The sequence below is a fragment of the Salvelinus fontinalis genome, chromosome 2, assembly GCF_029448725.1.
Source record: "Salvelinus fontinalis isolate EN_2023a chromosome 2, ASM2944872v1, whole genome shotgun sequence".
Lineage (NCBI taxonomy): Eukaryota > Metazoa > Chordata > Actinopteri > Salmoniformes > Salmonidae > Salvelinus > Salvelinus fontinalis.
In genome coordinates, this window is record NC_074666.1 from 23918897 (window position 1) to 23938250 (window position 19354).

A 19354-nucleotide genomic window follows, 5' to 3' on the forward strand; every position below is an offset into this window, starting at 1 on the left:
GTTTGCAACTGCACATGGGGACAAAGATCGTACTTTTTGGAGAAATGTCCTCTGGTCTGATGAAACAAAAATAGAACTGTTTGGCCATAATGACCATCAATATGTTTGAAGGGAAAAGGGGGAGGCTTGCAAGCCAAAGAACACCATCCCAACTGTGAAGCACGGGGGTGACAGCATCATGTTGTGGGGGTGCATTGCTGCAGGAGGGACTGGTGTACTTCACAAAATAGATGGCATCATGGGGTAGGAAAATTATGTTGATATATTGAAGCAACATCTCAAGACATCAGTCAGGAAGTTAAAGCTTGGTCGCAAATGCGTCTTCCAAATAGACAATGACCCCAAGCACACTTCCAAAGTTGTGGCAAAATGGTTTAAGGACAACAAAGTCAAGGTATTGGAGTGGCCATCACAAAGCATTGACCTCAATCCTATAGAAAATCTGTGGGCAGAGCTGAAAAAGTGTGTGCGAGCAAGGAGGCCTACAAACCTGACTCAGTTACACCAGCTCTGTCAGGACGAAGGGACCAAAATTTACCCAACTTATAGTTGGAAGCTTGTGGAAGGCTACCCGAAACGTATGACCCAAGTTAAACAATTTAAAGGCAATGCTACCAAATACTAATTGAGTGAATTTTTACTAGGATTAAATGTCAGGAATTGTGAAAAACAGAGTTTAAATGTATTTGGCTAAGGTGTATGTAAACTTCAGACTTCAACTGTACGTAGGTTAGCTATCAGGAACAGGTTGGTAGTAGCTACTAATTCTCACATGTGTAAACCTATACTGTCTTGTCTTGGATTATATGGTGTTTTCATTAGTGGACCTGATAAAATATGTGCATGTAAACTCAGCAAAAAAAGAAACGTTCTCTCACTGTCAACTGCTTTAATTTTCAGCAAACTTAACGTGTAAATATTTGTATGAACATATCAAGATTCAACAAATGAGACATAAAACTGACAAATTCCACAGACATGTGACTAACAGAAATTGAATAATGTGTCCCTGAACAAAGGGGGGGGGGGGGGGTCAAAATCAAAAGTAACAGTCAGTATCTGTTGTGGCCACCAGCTGCATAAAGTACTGCAGTGCATGTCCTCCTCATGGACTGCACCAGATTTGCCAGTTTTTGCTGTGAGATGTTAACCCACTTTTCCACCAAGGCACCTGCAAGATCCTGGACATTTCTGGGGGGAATGACCCTAGCCCTCACCCTCTAATCCAACAGGTCCCAGACGTGCTCAATGGGATTGATATCCGGGCTCTTTGCTGGCGATGGCAGAACACTGACATTCCTGTCTTTCAGGAAATCACGCACAGAACGAGCAGTATGGCTGATGGCATTGTCATGCTGGAGGGTCATGTCAGGATGAGCCTACAGGAAGGGTACCACATGAGGGAGGAGGATGTCTTCCATGTAACGTACAGCGTTGAGATTTCCTGCAATGACAACAAGCTCAGTCTGATGATGCTGTGACATACCGCCCGAGACCATGATGGACCATCCACCTCCAAATCTATCCCGCTTCAGAGGACAGGCCTCGGTGTAACACTCATTCCTTCGACGATAAACGCAAATCCGACCATCCCCCCTGGTGAGACAAAACTCGTCAGTGAAGAGAACGTTTTGCCAATCCTGTCTGGTCCAGCGACGGTGGGTTTGTGCCCATAGACAACGTTGTTGCCGGTGATGTCTGGTGAGGACCTGCCTTACAACAGGCCTACAAGCCCTCAGTCCAGCCTCTCTCAGCCTATTGCGGAAAGCCTGAGCACTGATGGAGGGATTGTGCGTTCCTGGTGTAACTCGGGCAGTTGTTGTTGCCATCCTGTACCTGTCCCGCAGGTGTGATGTTCGGATGTACCGATCCTGTGCAGGTGTTGTTACACGTGGTCTGCCACTGCGAGGATGATCAGCTGTCCGTCCTGTCTCCCTGTAGCGCTGTCTTAGGCGTCTCACAGTACGGACATTGCAATTTATTTCCCTGGCCACATCTGCAGTCCTCATGCCTTCGTGCAGCATGCCTAAGGCACATTCATGCAGATGAGCAGGGACCCTGGGCATCTTTCTTTTGGTGTTTTTCAGAGTCAGTAGAAAGGCCTCTTTAGTGTCCTAAGTTTTCATAACGTGATCTTAATTGCTTACCATCTGTAAGCTGTTAGTGTCTTTACGACCATTCTACAGGTGTATATTCATTAATTGTTTATGGTTCATTGAACAAGCATGCGAAACAGTGTTTAAACCCTTTACAATGGAGATCTGTGAAGTTGTTTGGATTCTTACGAATTATCTTTGAAAGACAGGGTCCTGAAAAAGGGACGTTTATAATATATTTGTCGTGACCACGATTTTGAGTACCACCGCTCTTTTTTTTCTTATTTTTTTTTTTTACTGTACCATGATTCAACCAATTTCAGTATTCAGCAGGAAATCTAAATTAAAACCAACTTTTTATTAATAGCCTACTACTTTAATATTACGTTTATACTATATTATTCTTCTAGTGGATAACGTTTCCTCATATTGTGGGTGGTATATTTCTCACCTCAGGCATTCGATCCAAAATCGAGCTCCGTTAATCTGGGGGAGTACCTTGGCTCAGCAAATGACCTGTCTTGCAAAAGTCTGCCGTACATCCTGTACAACATACCACGCCCACTCAGCTGTTTCCGCAACTTTCCATTCGTAAAAGTTTTCCTCTTGCGAGGTACACTAATTTATCTACTTCTATTCAACACACCGAAACGTTTCTAGACGGTATTGGTTTTCCTCGGGCTAAACCGCCGTAGGTGTCAGCCATGTCTCTATCAGACCAGAGCCGACAGTGGTATCCGACCAGTGTACAGGTAACTGTGGTTCAGGCAAGAAGCCTGAGGATAAAGGGGGGAAATGGCACCAATGACGCATACGCCATCATGCAAGTGGCCAAGGATAAATTCGCTACATCGGTGGCAGAGAAGAGCGTGGCACCGGTGTGGAAAGAAGAGGCCACGTTCGAGCTGCCGCTCTTCCACAACGGCAACACAGAAAAGTGTACGTTGAACGTCCACGTAATGCACCGGGCTCTCGTGGGACCTGACAAGTTGCTCGGCCAAGCAGTCATCAACCTGTTGGAGCTCAGCGAGGTTAAATCCCGTAATAAGACTGAGTGAGTGTTCTCAGTCTCTGTCCAGTAATAGGCACAGCCGTACTATTTCTAGATTGCTCCAGAAAGGGCTTTGGAGTTAGTTCCATAATTCCTTTTAAAATGAATCACTGTAGTTGTTGAAATAGCCTAAGGCAATAATGGAGCGCCACAATATTTGTCAACAATATTTGTCTTCAGTAGGGGTTGTAATTATACAAGAACAGGGACTGCACCATATTCCAATTATAAAATAATCATCTGACTCAACATGTAACCAAAATGTTATAATGTAGTAAGTTATAAGAGCAGGCCATAGGCCTAAAAATGTCCCACAGTTTTACTCTGACAGTTAATTCACCCAGCAGAGGTGCAACAACCAGTTGTTAGAGTGAAACAAGCCAATGGAATAACAGCGCTTTCTCCCCTTGCTTTTTACTTCGCTCCTCATGCCTTCCCCTCCCATTGAGTGACACTGTTTTTTTTAGCAACCTGGGCAGTCTACTGATTTAGCCCGATCATAACAGTGGCGCATGTGAGGAGCACAACATCCCATTATGAGCGAGATTCCCAAATATACACTTCGATACAGCTATGACTCGAAGTGACTTTGTCGTAGCAGGTTATGAGAATTATGTTAAGGAAAATGTTCCTAACCTGCTATGAAAAGTTACTTCCGGTCGTAGATGTATCGAAGTGGCGTGTTTTTAGGGAGTCCCCAAAGGCAATACCTCACTAATTGCCTCTCCTGTGAGTCTTTAGTTCATATCAGTGTTCTCTCTCTTTCTGAATATCTGTAAAGGAACTCATTGATTTTATTACAGGCCTTCTCTCCTAACCAATTAACCAATGGGTTTGCATTACTGAAGCCTCTGGCTGACCTTCCTCATTATTGCTCTTTGCTCAATGGTAGAATTACTAGGAAGGCTTTGCTGGTACAGTTTATTGCTAACACAGTCTAACTGAAAGAATATAATAAATACTGCAAAAGGATAAACAACTTTCCTGCTGGGTCTTTGGTCAAACTGTTACTGTTTTCCTTCACACATTAAGTGAAGTCTTTGTTAAAGAGTTGAGCAGCAGGTGTTTATTAATTAAGCTGCAGGCTTATTTATTTCAAAACTTCTTGAAATATAATCTGGAACAAAAAGTGCTGTGGACAATAAAAGGCCACTCTAAAATGTGCAGTTTTGTCACAGAACACAATACCACAGATGCCTCAAGTTTTGAGGGAGTGTGCAATTGGCATGCTGACTGCAGGAATGTCCAAGAGCTGTTGCCAGATAATTGAATGTTAATTTCTCTACCATTAGCCGTCTCCAAAGTCATTTTAGAGAATTTGGCAGTATGTCCAACCGGCCTCACAACTACAGACCACGTGTAACCACGTCAGCCCAGGACCTCCACATCCGGATTCTTTACCTGCGATATTGTCTGAGGGGGTGCACTGCTGAGGCATATTTCTTTCTGTAATGAAGCCCTTTTGTGAGGAAAAACTCAATCTGTTGGGGGGAGCCAGGCCCACCCATGGCAGCCCCCTTGCCCAGTCATGTGAAATCCATAGATTAAGGCCTAATGACTTATTTCCTTATATGAACTGTAACTCAGTAAAATTATTAAAATTGTTGCATGTTGCATTTACATTTTTGTTCGGTATACATCCCACTAAGTTGTCTCTATGCCAATAGCTTATTTAGCTGCTATACACAACAGCAGGTGATGTGCACGCACACACACACTGATGTCTGGGAAGGGGGCACTTGAAAGTGGATATTGCTGGGTCTTTTTATGTATAAGGAGAGCACTTCTTGGTTAGACTGTATTAGAGTAAATCTACTTTGGTTATTGCATCTTGATCTTTCTGATTACCTTTATGGCTCAATATTTTTGACAGAAACGGACAAATGTAACTAAGGCCTGGATTGACAATACAATCAAACTAGCAAGGGCAATGATCACAAGTCAGTCATAACGTGGCTAATAGGCTAGCGGATCTATTGATTTAGCAAGCTAAAAACACGGAGCCTAACGTTAGCTAGCTGCTAGGAGGATGTCATGTCATTCGAGGAGTTGGTGAGTGACTGACATTTTCCCCTCATTGTTTTTCGATGAATATACACAGCTAGCGATGCAGGTGTCATTTCGTTAGCTAGCAAAAACTTGAACAACTGTTATTCAGTTAGCATATCTCTTGCATTCGCAAATTCACTCTGGCTATCTATCTACTCCGATTTCAGAGCACTCTCATCTGAGTGCCAGAGCACAGAATAACTGATGAATTTACATACGCGCAACATCCGCTGATTATGGCCAGTGTCAATAAACATAGGCAATGAAAGTAATAGTTAGTCACAAACGCTCTAGATAACATTTACATTTAAGTCATTTAGCAGACGCTCTTATCCAGAGCGACTTACAAATTGGTGCATTCACCTTATGATATCCAGTGGAACAACCACTTTACAATAGTGCATCTAAATCTTTTAAGGGGGGGGGGGGATGTAAACAGCCTAACCAACTCTGGTAGGGCAAGTAAAATGGTCAGAGTGAGCTGTTCTCTCATTTGTGTCTGGAAGTAGCTAGCTAGCCAACTTTAGCCAGTTAGCTTTGGGTGCTTAATTGAGACAAGCATGCATTGTTGGCAGGCAAGCTGCGGAAGGACAAGTAGGCTACAATTCTCCATTGTTTATCAGTGCAATTTTGAAGGCCAACTAGCTGAAAATGTTTGAGGGTTTATCTAATGTTCCTTCGTTAGATGTTAGCTCATCTTTCTCTGGCTAACATTAGTTGATCTTTTTGTTGTTGATGTGCATAACTAAGGGAGAGAGAGAGCTTACCTTTTTCATGGTTGTTTGATCAATAGGAATGTAAAGTTTGGAAATGCAATTGGCATTGACATATTTGCAGAAAATCATTCAGGTGTATTTTTGTGGCTTTTGGCGAATGCGTTTTAATGATCTAATGTCGCAACTGCCTGTAAACACACAGTCCAATTCAAAGTAATGATGGCAGGCCCTACTGCCTGTAAACACACAGTCCAATTCAAAGTAATGATGGCAGGCCCTACTGCCTGTAAACACACAGTCCAATTCAAAGTAATGATGGCAGGCCCTACTGCCTGTAAACACACAGTCCAATTCAAAGTGAATGATGGCAGGCCCTACTGCCTGTAAACACACAGTCCAATTCAAAGTAATGATGGCAGGCCCTACTGCCTGTAAACACACAGTCCAATTCAAAGTAATGATGGCAGGCCCTACTGCCTGTAAACACACAGTCCAATTCAAAGTAATGATGGCAGGCCCTACTGCCTGTAAACACACAGTCCAATTCAAAGTGAATGATGGCAGGCCTGTGTGCAAATGGCTTGTTTGCATAAGGCCTACTGTAGCTCTGATTGGTTATGGTCCACCGGTCTGCGTAGACTCCAGTCCTGGATGAGACAGATGTTTTATTTACTGCAGTGTCTATTAATTGTCCAAATGCACGGCCGCTTTCCCACTCTATTTTGCTATAGAATTTCCACAAATTCTTTAGTATATGTAATACCCAAACGTTCTAAGAATTTATGTAATTGATGAAAATGACCATATATTTTGCTTGTCAGATTTAAAAAACAACAACATTTTGTCATATTCGTCCTGGTGCTAAAATGCTGTCAGTTCCACTTGAAAGAGTATTCTCCATGATAGTAATTGGTTTCATGCAATCTGAGTAGGAGTCAGTCTGGAGACAGAGCTGAGGATCTCCACGGCTGATAGCCCATTTTGCTGTGTGACAGTGATAGGTTCATCTGACATTATTGTTATCGTTGCCCTTTAGCTCAAATGCCAAACTTCAGCAGAACATGTTTTCTCAGACCTGAATTCATCCCAGACCTACTTTCATATGCACTCCTCAAAGCCTCTCAATTTTTATTTTTCTGGTCAAAGGATGTCCATGCCAACTCATACAACCTGGTTCATCCACCTTAGCCATTGTATACAATACTATCAACTTTTGCAGCATCCCACAGGATTATCGTTTTGAGTGCTTCATAAAATCTTATATAAAACCAATGCACACACACTTTGAGCCATATTGAGGAAGTTTTCTCATGGTTTGTTCTGCTCTGATTTCTCATTGTTGACTGTGGTGTACCTGATTTCTGTGGGGCCCAAATCCAGACTTAGCCTCACATTCTGGAGTGTTTTTCGGTGAAAAACAAACACATTTCTGTCTCTGTGCTCTCCCTCCCTCTCAGGGGGTAGGGACTTGACTGTGGCTTTACCAGCTCCCACACAGACTGTTATGTTTGACTTAAAGCAGATAACTGTTAATGGTCATGTTTAAACAGCCTCACTGCCAATTCTCACTAGCCGCTGGAAATGATTTCTTGCTAACTCTGAACTGTGTTTGCGTATACCTGCAAGCCCTCCCTTTTCTAAAGGCGGAACATGAACCATGGAGATGTCGGCCTCTGTGAAGGCCAGTATCCCAGAGTCGCCTTTTCACTGTTGACGTTGAGACTGTTTTTTTACGGGTACTATTTAATGAAGCTGCCAGTTGAGTACTTGTGAGGCGTAGGTTTCTCAATCAAGACACTAATGTACTTGTCCTCTTGCTCAGTTGTGCACCGGGGCCTCCCACTCCTCTTTCTATTCTGGTTAGAGCCAGTTTGTCTGTTCTGTGAAGGGAGTAGTACACTGCGTTGTACGAGATCTTCAGTTTCTTGGCAATTTCTCGCATGGAATAGCCTTCATTTCTCAGAACAAGAATAGACTGATGAGTTTCAAATGAAAGGTCTTTGTTTCTGGCCATTTTGAGCCTGTAATCGAACCCACAAATTCTGATGCTCCAGATACTCAACTAGTCTAAAGAAGGCCAGTTTTATTGCTTCTTTAATCAGAACCACAGTTTTCAGCTGTGCTAACATAATTGCAAAAGGTTTTTCTAATGATCAGTTAGCCTTATTAAAATGATTAACTTGGATGGGATAACACGCCTATGTAGATATTCCATAAAAAATCTGCCGTTTCCAGCTACAATAGTCATTTACAACATTAACAATGTCTACAGTGTATTTATTTTTATTTTTTTCTTAATTTTTTTAGCCCCTTTTCTCCCCAATTTTCGTGGTATCCAATCGCTAGTAATTACTATCTTGTCTCATCGCTACAACTCCCGTACGGGCTCGGGAGAGACGAAGGTCGAAAGTCATGCGTCCTCCGAAGCACAACCCAACCAAGCCGCACTGCTTCTTTAACACAGCGCGCCTCCAACCCGGAAGCCAGCCGCACCAATGTGTCGGAGGGAACACCGTGCACCTGGCCCCCTTGGTTAGCGCGCACTGCGCCCAGCCCGCCACAGGAGTCGCTGGAGCGCGATGAGACAAGGAAATCCCTACCGGCCAAACCCTCCCTAACCCGGACGGCGCTAGCCCAATTGTGCGTCGCCCCACGGACCTCCCGGTCGCGGCCGGCTGCGACAGAGCCTGGGGGCGAACCCAGAGACTCTGGTGGCGCAGTTAGCACTGCGATGCAGTGCCCTAGACCACTGCGCCACCCGGGAGGCTCTACACTGTATTTCTGATCAATTTGATGTTATTTTAATGGACACAAAAAAACGAGGACATTTCTAAGTGACACAACTTTTGAACGGAAGTGTATATGTTTGCGATTCTTCAAAGTAGCCACCCTTTGCCTTGATGACAGCTTTGCACACTTTATATTCTCTCAACCAGCTTCACCTGGAATGCTTTACCAACAGTCTTGAAGGAGTTCCCAAATATGCTTTTTGGCTGCTTTTCCTTCACTCTGTGGTTTTACTCATCCCAAACCATCTCAATTGGGTTGACGTTGGGTGATTGTGGAGGCCAGGTCTTCTGATGCAGCACTACATCACTCTCATTCTTGGTGAAATAGCCCTTACACAGCCTGGAGGTGTGTTGTGTCATTGTCCTGTTGAAAACCAAATGATAGTCCCACTAAGCGCAAACCAGTTGGGATGGCGTATCGCTGCAGAATGCTGTGGTAGCCATGCTGGTTAAGTGTGCCTTGAATTCAAAATAAATCCCTGACAGTGCCATCAGCAAAGCACCATTACACCTCCTCCTCCATGCTTCACGGTGAGAATCACCCATGTGGAGATCATCCGATCACCTACTCTGCATCTCACAAAGACACGCCGGTCTCAAATTTGGACTCATCAGACCAAAGGACAGATTCCCACCGGTCTCATGTCCATTGCTCGTGTTTTGGCCCAAGCAAGGCTCTTCTTATTGGTGTCCTTTAGTAGTTGTTTCTTTGCAGCAATTCGACCATGAATGCCTGATTCACGCAGGTTCCTCTGAAAAGTTGATGTTGAGATGTGTCTGTTACTTGAACTTATTTGGGCTGCAATTTCTGTGGCTGGTAACTCTAATGAACTTATCCTCTGCAGCGGAGGTAACTCATGAGAGCCAGTTTCATCATAGCGCTTGATGTTTTTTGCGACTGCATTTGAAGAAATTTTCAAAGTTCTTTAAATGTTCCTCATTGACTGACCTTCATGTCCTCAAGTAATGATGGACTGTCGTTTCTCTTTGCTTACTTGAGCTGTTCTTGCCATAATATGGACTTGGTCTTTTACCAAATAGGGCTATCTTTTGTATACCATCCCTACCTTCTCACAACACAACTGATTGGCTCAAATTCATTAAAAAGGAAAGAAATTACACAAATGAACTTTTAACAAGGCACACCTGTTAATTGAAATGCATTCTCGGTGATTACATCATGAAGCTGGTTAAGAGAATGCCAAGAGTGCGCAAAGCTGTCAAGGCAAAGGGTGGCTACTTTGAAGAATCTCAAACATAAACAAATACAAATATATTTTAACACCTTTTTTGGTTACTACATGATTCCATATGTGTTATTTAATAATTTTTGATATATTCACTATTATTATACAAAGTAGAAAATAGTCAAAATAAAGAAAATCCCTTGAATGAGTAGGTGAGTCCAAACTTTTGACTGGTACTGTAACTACTCAGCTACTACAATGTAACAGTTGTGACTGCTATCCCTTTTGTGAAGTGTTCCAAAAACACATGTTTTCATATGATCACATGTGAAGTTAATGTGATACCATGTGACAACATGTAAAGCAACATGTGATATCATGAAACTACACGTGAAAAATGTTGTCACATGAAGTGTTCCAAAAACACATTTTCACATGATTTATCATGTTAAATTACGACTTCACATTAAATTTTCCACGTGAAATCATGTCGTTTTTCTGTAAGCGATGTGACCCCTAGGTAAATTCCAGGAGCAGGCATGTCTTTCCCTGACGTTCTGGCACAGTATTCCAAAAACTAGCAGGGAGGAGTAGGACAGAATGAGTATTTGGGGGGAATTCAGTCACTCAGTAACAGGGTGTGTGAAGCTGCCTAATATTCCATGCTGGATCAGTATTTTTAGACTCAATGGACTCTCTCATAAGGGTGAGGTGTTACATAAACAAATCACTTGTTTACTCATGGACACACCCACATTAACTTCTTATGGCTGCAGGGGCAGTATTGAGTAGCTTGGATGAGTAAACGGCCTGCTCCTCAGTCATAGTTGCTAATATATGCATTATATTATTAGTATTGGATAGAAAACACTGACGTTTCTAAAACGGTTTGAATTATGTCTGTGAGTATAAAAGAACTCATATGGCAAGCAAAAACCTGAGAAGTTCCACTTCCTGTTTGGATTTTTTCTGATGCTGGTAGTTTTTCAACCAAGCTCCCATTGACATTACAGCGAGATATGGATGAGTTTTCACTTCCTACGGCTTCCACTAGATGTCAACAGTCAATATAACTTTGTCTGATGACTCTACTGTGAAGGGGGGGGGCCGAAGGAGACAGGAATGAGTAACCACTGCCATGAGGTGACCACGCGCGTTCACGTGAGAGGCAGCTCCGTTCCAACGCTCAACTGAAGTCAATGTAATTCTCCGGTTGGAACATTATTCAAGATGTATGTTAACTTCTTATGACTGCAGGGGCAGTATTGAGTGATTTGGATGAAAGGTGCACAGAGGTGCCCATAGTAAACTGCCTGCTCCTCAGTCCCAGTTGCTAATAAATGCATATTATTATTCACATTGGATAGAAAACACTCTGAAGTTTCTAAAACTGTTTGAATTATGTCTGTGAGTATAACATAACTCATATGGCAGACAAAAACCACTTCCTGTTTGAATTTTTTCTGAGGCAGGTAGATTTTCAACCAAGCTCCCATTGAAATTACAGCGAGATATGGATGAGTTTTCACTTCCTACGGCTTCCACTAGATGTCAATAGAACTTTGTCTGATGACTCTGTGAAGGGGGGCCGAAGGAGACAAGAATTAGTCAGGTCTGCCACGAGTTGACCATGCTTTCACATGCGCATTCACATGAGGAGGACCTCTGTTCCATCGCTCTTCTGAAGTCAATCTAATTCTCCGCTTGGAACGTTATTCAAGATGTATGTTAACAACATTCTAAAGATTGATTCAATACATCATTTGACATGTTTCTACTGACTGTTACGGAACTTTTGGACATTTCGTCACGTTTTAGTGAACGCGCGTTGTGACTTTGGAATTGTTTACCAAACGCGCTAACCAAAGTAGCTAATTGGACATAAATAACGGACAAATCAAGCATTTATTGTGGACCTGTGACTCCTGGGAGTGCATTGTGATGAAGATCATCAAAGGTAAGGGAATATTTATCATGTAATTTCTGGTTTCTGTTGACTCCAACATGGCGGCTAATTTGACTCTTGTTCTGAGCTCCGTCTCATATTATTGCATGGTTTGCTTTTCACGTAAGGTTTTTTTGAAATCTGACACAGTGGTTGCATTAAGGAGAGGTATATCTATAATTCCATGTGTATAACTTGTATTATCATCTACATTTATGATGAATATTTCTGTTGAAACGATGTGGCTATGCAAAATCACTTGATGATTTTGGAACTAGTGAATGTAACGCGCCAATGTAAACTCAGATTTTTTTTATATAAATATGAATTTTATCAAACAAAACATGCATGTATTGTGTAATATGAAGTCCTATGAGTGTCATCTGATGAAGATCATCAAAGGTTAGTGATTCATTTTAGCTATATTTCTGCTTTTTGTGACTGCTATCTTTCGCTGGAAAAATGTCTGTGCTTATTGTGGTTTGGTGTGACCTAACATAATTGTTTGTAGTGCTTTCGCTGAAAAGCATATTTGAAATCGGACACTTTGGTGGGATTAACAACAAGATTACCTTTAAAATGGTATGACACAAGTATGTCTGAGGAATTTTAATTATGAGATTTCTGTTTTTTGAATTTGGGGCCCTGCACTTTCAGTGGTTGTTGTCATATCGATTCCGTAACCCGGATTGCAGCCATAAGAAGTTGTTAAGTGAGGACTGAGGAGGTGTGTGTGTGTGTGTGTGTGACATCTTTCACATTTCTCTCATACAGTCTCCATCGCAGCGATGTAATGCTCAAAATATTTCTCATAGCACTTACAAAAATGTATATGTGTCGTCAGTTCGCAAGGGATTGTAATGACAGCTAGGACATATAGTAATGTCCATCAATTCTGTAATTTCTCTGTACATTGCACAGTAATTGACTCAATAGAGGGACAGGTTGAGCAAGCCTGACCGCTTTGTTTTTGGATTGTTGTACAATTCCCAAATGTATTGCTCTATCTTTCCCGTGAATTAATAACAGCAATGGACAATAAAGAAATATATAAAATATGTGTTTTATTGTCACACAGCAGATAGGTCTCGGTAAATGTGTTGTTCTACTAGGTTAATCATAGTAGTATAGTGACCCTGGAGAAAATAAGGGTTATGTTCCTTGGGTATTCAAACCAGCAACCTTTTAGTTACTGGCCCAATGCTCTAACCACTAGGCTACCTGCCACCCCAGCTGACACCCCTACTTACCTTGTGCTACCTTTCCCCATTCGGTCCTCTCTAAAACACAGCTGCAGTAATAGTGATGGAGTGAGTTGATGCTCTCTCACCCCATTCAATGATTCATCACATTTGTCATTCTGTGAGTAGCCAGTCTCTTTCATTGCCTTTCTGTTTGGATTTACATTGAGTGCTTCACTGAAGATAAGAAGCTGCAGTCACGGCATTGTGTTCATTGTTCATTTTATTTTTGTAACCTCCAAGAGGGTACTCATTGCCACACACACACACACACACACACCCTAACCGTGCAGATCTAAAGCCCCTAGCTGTCTCTTCCTGTCCTCGTCCTTTTTCATTTCCCTCGACTTCAACTGGGTTGTTTTTTCAGGAAAGAGTTTGAGGAACAGACAACCTCAGGCCTTATGGGTTTTGCTTGACAGAGACTTTTACTGCTGCCTCAGCTCTTAATTGTTCAGTTCCAAACTATAAATTAGTGATTGTTTTGACAGATGTATGTACCTTCTAAAATAACATAATGACAATTTGTAGAATACAAACAGACAGACTAACCCCTCTTGTTTGATGTTTTATACAATAGTGATTTATTGAGGGTCATTGAACCAGTCAGCGTGAAGAATTCTCTTTGTTGAAGAATTCTAACAATGTCAGTCTCTGTACTTTGACCTTCATATCCTCAAAAGGAATCTTCTGTACAAGTGAACCACTAAATGAAACAGACTTTAGGCATAGAGGAATTATATTTATGGTATTCTAATTTTCTATTTTGTGAACCACATTCATAAATAGACAAATGCCTGGGGATTTCTAAAGTCATTAATTAAATATGAACCTAAATTGATTGGAATTGACTCCCACAGTATTTAGCATGCATAGCACTTTGAGATATCAGCTGATGTAAGAAGGGCTATATAAATATATTTGATAGCATGTAGCAGGGGTGGGAAAAAATCACTCAGAACCCACTAATGTAATCTATCAATTCAATTTTACATTGCAAAATTATTTCACTCCTGCAACCCGGTTCCCCCTTTTAGTAGCCTTTTATTGTACATTAGTGTTTTAAGGCATGGTATTCAGTCTTAACAGAGTAGTGACAACAATTTATTAGGACGGCACAGATAGAAATAGAAGAAATGCATAATGTTCCTGCTGGTGAACATTTAGTATGAATCATTATTGCCCAAACACTGACTCTCCAGAACACTCACCGCATCATCAGTCATTTCCGCTGGTCCCTCCACCCTTGGGCCAATTCAGAGAGAGCTACTGTACTGATCACTGTTTCCATGGAGGAACTCTAAACAGTAAAAGGAAAAATGGCATCAGCCCCTACTTACTGGAATTATTCACTTGGTTATGATAAACTTTTGGAACCCTGCAACAAAAAGGGATAAAAATAGCATCCTTAAATAAAGCTATGCTACGGGTGAAAGCGTTCTTTATTTGTGAAAATCTATCAACATGTAGACACTGTCTTTTTTATAGCTGGAGACTGGGATTATTCAGACAGATCAGTCAGTCTGAACAGTGTGTGTGTTATCTGAAAATAAGTGGTTAATGCCTACATATGTCAAGTTATTTCTGAGCTCACAAGTTATTTTCAATGGCCATGAACCCCTGGGGGAGACAGCAGGCATCTGAAAAATAAAATATTATGTTGATTATTTTTTCACTGCCTCATTAACTTACACCTTTAGTTCTTGTGACATCTCTTGGAGAACAGCATTTCTTTTATACCAGTTATATTCGGTTGAAGTTTTTTGATAAATAATACAGATTTTCTCTCGACAGATGGCATAAACTGCTGGACAAGGCAGGCAAGCCAGATAAAGACCAGGGAGAGGTGCAGGTGGACATCCAGTTTATGAAGAATAACATGACAGCCAGCATGTTTAACCTCTCTGCTACAGACAAGCCACGCTCCCGCCTGGGAAAGTTCAAGGACAAGGTGCGAGGCAAAAAGGAGGTTCTGTCGGACACTGCGTCTGCCGTGGTACCGTCCTTCACCCAGGTTCTGACGGACAGTGAGGGGGAGGGAGAGGGGGTAGGGAAGGGGGTTGCAGACAAAAGAGAGAAAAAGAAGAAAAACAAGCTGAAGTCTCTGTTTTCTCCCAAGTCTAACCTGCAGCGTCATGGACTGTCTCAGTCTATGTCTGTCCTGGGCCCTCTGCCTGAGAAGAAGTCCTCACTGAGTGGCAGCCGCTCCACAGGCCTCAATGTGGACTCCTCTGACGGTGAGAATCATCACAGGCTGTACATTCAGTTGAAAATATAGCAGCATTATCTATTTGAAAACGCTTATGTTACACAGTATGTGTTTGCAGATCTAACCTTTCCCCGTTTCTTTCTCATCCAAAGGTAAAAATAAATTCACGTTTCAGACCCATAAGCGCACAGGCAGTTCCCTGTCCCTAGGGCGCTCTAAGATTCCTGCCCCGCTTGCAGAGCAGAGTAACCTGTGCATCAATGGCACTCACATGTACACAGAGGAGCCCCAGCCCCGGAGCGCCCGCACCGGCTCCAACTTTAGCCTGGCCAGCTCAGGCCATGGCTCCATGGAAGACCTGCGCAAGGCCCAGGGTCGTAAGAGCTCCGGCACCTCCATGGACTCTTTCAGGGCCCTGAAGCAGCCTTCGAGCTGGGCAGAGGAGGAAGAGAGGGTTATGTTGGATGAGGAGAGGACGAGAAAGGAAGAGCAGGAGAGTAAGAAGTTAGACGAGGAAGAGAGGATAAGGAAGGAGGAACAAGAGAAAATCAGGATTACGGAGGAGGGGGAAGAAATACGGCTAGAAGAGGAACAGGGGGAGAGGAGACTGAAGGTGGAGGGAGAGGACAGAGTTTGGAAGGAAGACCAGGAAAAGTGGAGGTTAGAGGAGAAAACGAGAGAAATGGAGGAACAAGCGAGGTGGGAAGAAGAGGAGAGAATTAGGAGAGAAGAACATGAAAGAATGAGGAGAGAGGATATACTGAGAAAGGAGGACAAGAGGAAAATGAGGGAGGTGGAGGAAAGATTGAAGAGGGAGAAAGATGAGAGGATTAAGGAGGAAGAACAGATTAGGAGAGAACAGGAGGAGGAGGATATGCAAAGAAGAGAGGAAGAGGAGAGGAAGATGAGGAAGGAGGAAGAAAGACTAAGGAGGGAACAGGAGGATATACTGAGAAGAATAAGGGAGGAGGAAGAAGATGAAAGGAGGGGTGAAGAAAGAATGAAGAGAGAGGCTAAAGAAGAAAGAATGAAGAGAGAGGCTAAAGAAGAAAGAATGAAGAGAGAGGCTAAAGAAGAAAGAATGAAGAGAGAGGATGATAGGCTGAGGGAGGAGAAAGAAGAAAAGAAGAGGATTGAGGCGGAAGAAGAAATAATGAAGAGAGAGGAGGACAGAGTGAGGAAGGAGGAGGAAGAAAGGAGGAGGAAGTTTGAGGAGGAAGAAGGAATAATGAAGAGAGAGGCTGAAGAAGAAAAAATTAAGAGAGAGGAGGACAGAGTGAGGAAGGAGCAGGAAGAAAGGAGGAGGTTTGAGGAGGGAGAACAAAGAATGAAGAGAGAGGCTGAAGAAGAAATAATGAAGAGAGAGGAGGATAGGCTGAGGAAGGAGGAGGAAGAAAGGAGGAGGAGGATTGAGGAGGAAGAACAAAGAATTAAGAGAGAGGAGGATAGGCTGAGAAAGGAGGAGAGCAGAATGAGGGAGGAGGAAGAAAGAGTGAGGAAGACCGCAGAGGAAGATTGGCTGAGAGAGGAAATGGGGATAAAGAGGATGGAGGAGGATGAAAGAATTCAGAGAGAAGAGGAAGATAGGCTGAGGAAGATTAGGGAAAAGGAAGAAAGGCTGAGGGCAGAGAAGGATGATATGTGGGGAAAGGAAGAAGAGCAGAGGAAGATGAGGAATGAGGAGGAAAGGATAAGGAGAATAGAGCAGACGTTGAGAAAGGAAGAAGAAGGAACGAGGCTTGAAGAAGAAAGGGAAGAGGAGAGAAAAGATGAGGAGCAGAGAAAACTGATGGAGGTGAAAGAAAATATGAAAAAAGAGGAGTTGAGAGGACAGGAAGAAAAGAGGAATGCACAGATGGAGGAAAAGAGAAGGCATGAGGAGGTGAGGGTAAAGTTGGACAAAGTTGAACAACAGATGAAGCAGAATAGAGAGGCAGAGGCCATCGTGTGCAATAATCCTTTTGAGGAAGTCTCTCCTACCACTTCATGTAATGACAACTCTTCAAATAACCCGTTTGAGGAGACCACCACAACCTCTTCTACTGGTCCCATCAGCCGAACAAATAAAGTATCAGCAGTCAAGCCAAGGTCAGTCCCACTCCCAAACCACACACACACGAGCACACACACACCCCATCACTGTCTCAGTTCCCCAGAATTGTGTTACCACTTGGGTGTCATAAATTATGGCTGCACTAGTTATTTAGTCTGCAAAAGCAGCAGGTGGTCTCCAAAAGCAACACACACGTTTCTGTTGCTCTGTCTCCTCATCCACACACACCTACTAACATCCCTGTATCCTCACTGAACTCTCATTCAGACATCCTCTTTCATCTTCTAACAGAACTATGTCAATTATGCTAACATTCTCTTTTCCTGTGCTGTCAGTGCAGGGTGGCACAAGTCTGATTAGAGTGGAAAACCTGCCAATTTGTCTGAGAATACTTTTATACAACCAGTTAATCAGGCCAGGCAACAAGCCTGATTTATGGATGTGGGACAGTCAGTATAGCTGCTTGTAGAAACTCAGCAGGATGCAATTGGGAGGATTTTATTGGATCTGTACAGCTGTGGCACAAAATACAGATTCGAGCACAAAACCTGTCGCTTTATCAAAGACTTTAGTACAGGAAAGTGTTTTGTCTAATATATTAAGTCAATTGGAACGCTTGGTAAGAGTTAGATCTCAGTGTGTTGGTGTCGTGGGCATTTGGTGTGAAGGGAGTGTGGAAGCTGATGTCATGGTATGTTTGTCTGTGTGGCGCATGACACTACTCCAACATGCAGATCTCATTAAAGCACAATCCCCTAAAGGAAAGATGGGCAACTTTGATGGGGGTGGGGGCCACCAAAAATCTAAACTCATCATGAGGGGCTGCAGTTGTTCGCAGTTCTGCGTACCCACAAACATACCACACTCATTTTGTCATGAGGTGGAGAGGAAAATAAGCTGTTTTACAGCTAATTTCCTGCAATTCTACACATTCTTCCATAGGGTGGAGAGAATTTTTTTCAATTTTCAAAATGATATCTGAGTGAAAGTGACTAACAAAATCAATGGCGTCCCCCCAGCCAGTAATTCGACCATGATAATTAGATAGCCGGCCGCTAAACTATCAGTAAAACTGCTGATGCACAATCAAATTTCAAAATTGCACCTTACCTACTATTCTAACTCGTAAGTTGAGACCCCGACTAAGTTCCAAAAAGTTAATAATTGGGAAATTGATCCCAGGGTCTTCAAAAAAGTTGCCCATCACTGCCCTAAAGTAATCTAATAACTTAATGAAAATTGTACCGCTGTGGAAAACGTAGATGTGAGTGTGCATCTCTGTGGCTGTGTTTACACAGGCAGCCCAATTCTGATCTTTTTTTCACTAATTGGTCTTTTGACCAATCAGATCAGAAAAATTTCTGATGTGATTGTTCAAAAGACAAATTAGTGGAATAAATATCAGAACTGGGCTGCCTGTGTAAACACACCCCTTGTGTCTTCGTATTGGAAGCCTTTGGCTAAACTGAGATTGGCTGCGCTTCCCATGACTCAATCGTACCTTGTTATAAAGATTCTACAGATCAGTCATATTAAAGGTGTTACAGAGAGACATAAAGCATTAGGTGATTGCTCAAGTTTTTAACAAGGGTGTTGATGTTGAATGACTCATGCCAATATGTATCCTGATGAGATTGGACCAAAGAAACCATCCAATAGGATGACATGACTCAGTATAGGCAAGTCTGTTTGGTCATGTGAACAGGGAATGGTTCAGAGGGTACAAGCATTACCTTTTATATTGATCATTTACATTTGTTTTATTATTTGAAATCTACATGGATAACCTTTCTGTTCCCTAGTGTGTTTGTGTAACTAACCTAACCATTATAACTAACCTTCATGTCTCTCATAAAGACCTAATGAAGGAATGAATGATGAAATCCCATCCTTTCTCCCATTGTCTTTCTCCCATGGCCAAATGTTTGTGTAACCAATATTCTATTGGTTACACAAATATTTGGCCTCCCATCCTATTCTAACCACCTGTTGCCGGCTTTGTATTCATGTTGCCTAAT

The 19354-nt window shown here is 42.4% G+C and overlaps 1 protein-coding gene across 1 annotated transcript in view; it reads left to right on the forward strand.

The window, feature by feature from the left end:
• The first annotated feature begins 2614 nt into the window (after window positions 1-2614).
• LOC129815063 (rab11 family-interacting protein 1-like) overlaps window positions 2615-19354 on the forward strand; it is a 37502-nt gene continuing 20762 nt past the window's right edge. Inside the window, exons 1-3 of the mRNA XM_055868389.1 lie at window positions 2615-3150; window positions 14869-15311; window positions 15436-17371. Coding sequence (XP_055724364.1) covers window positions 2801-3150; window positions 14869-15311; window positions 15436-17371 — 2729 coding nt within the window. The 5' untranslated portion in view covers window positions 2615-2800. The remainder of the gene's footprint in view (window positions 3151-14868; window positions 15312-15435; window positions 17372-19354) is intronic.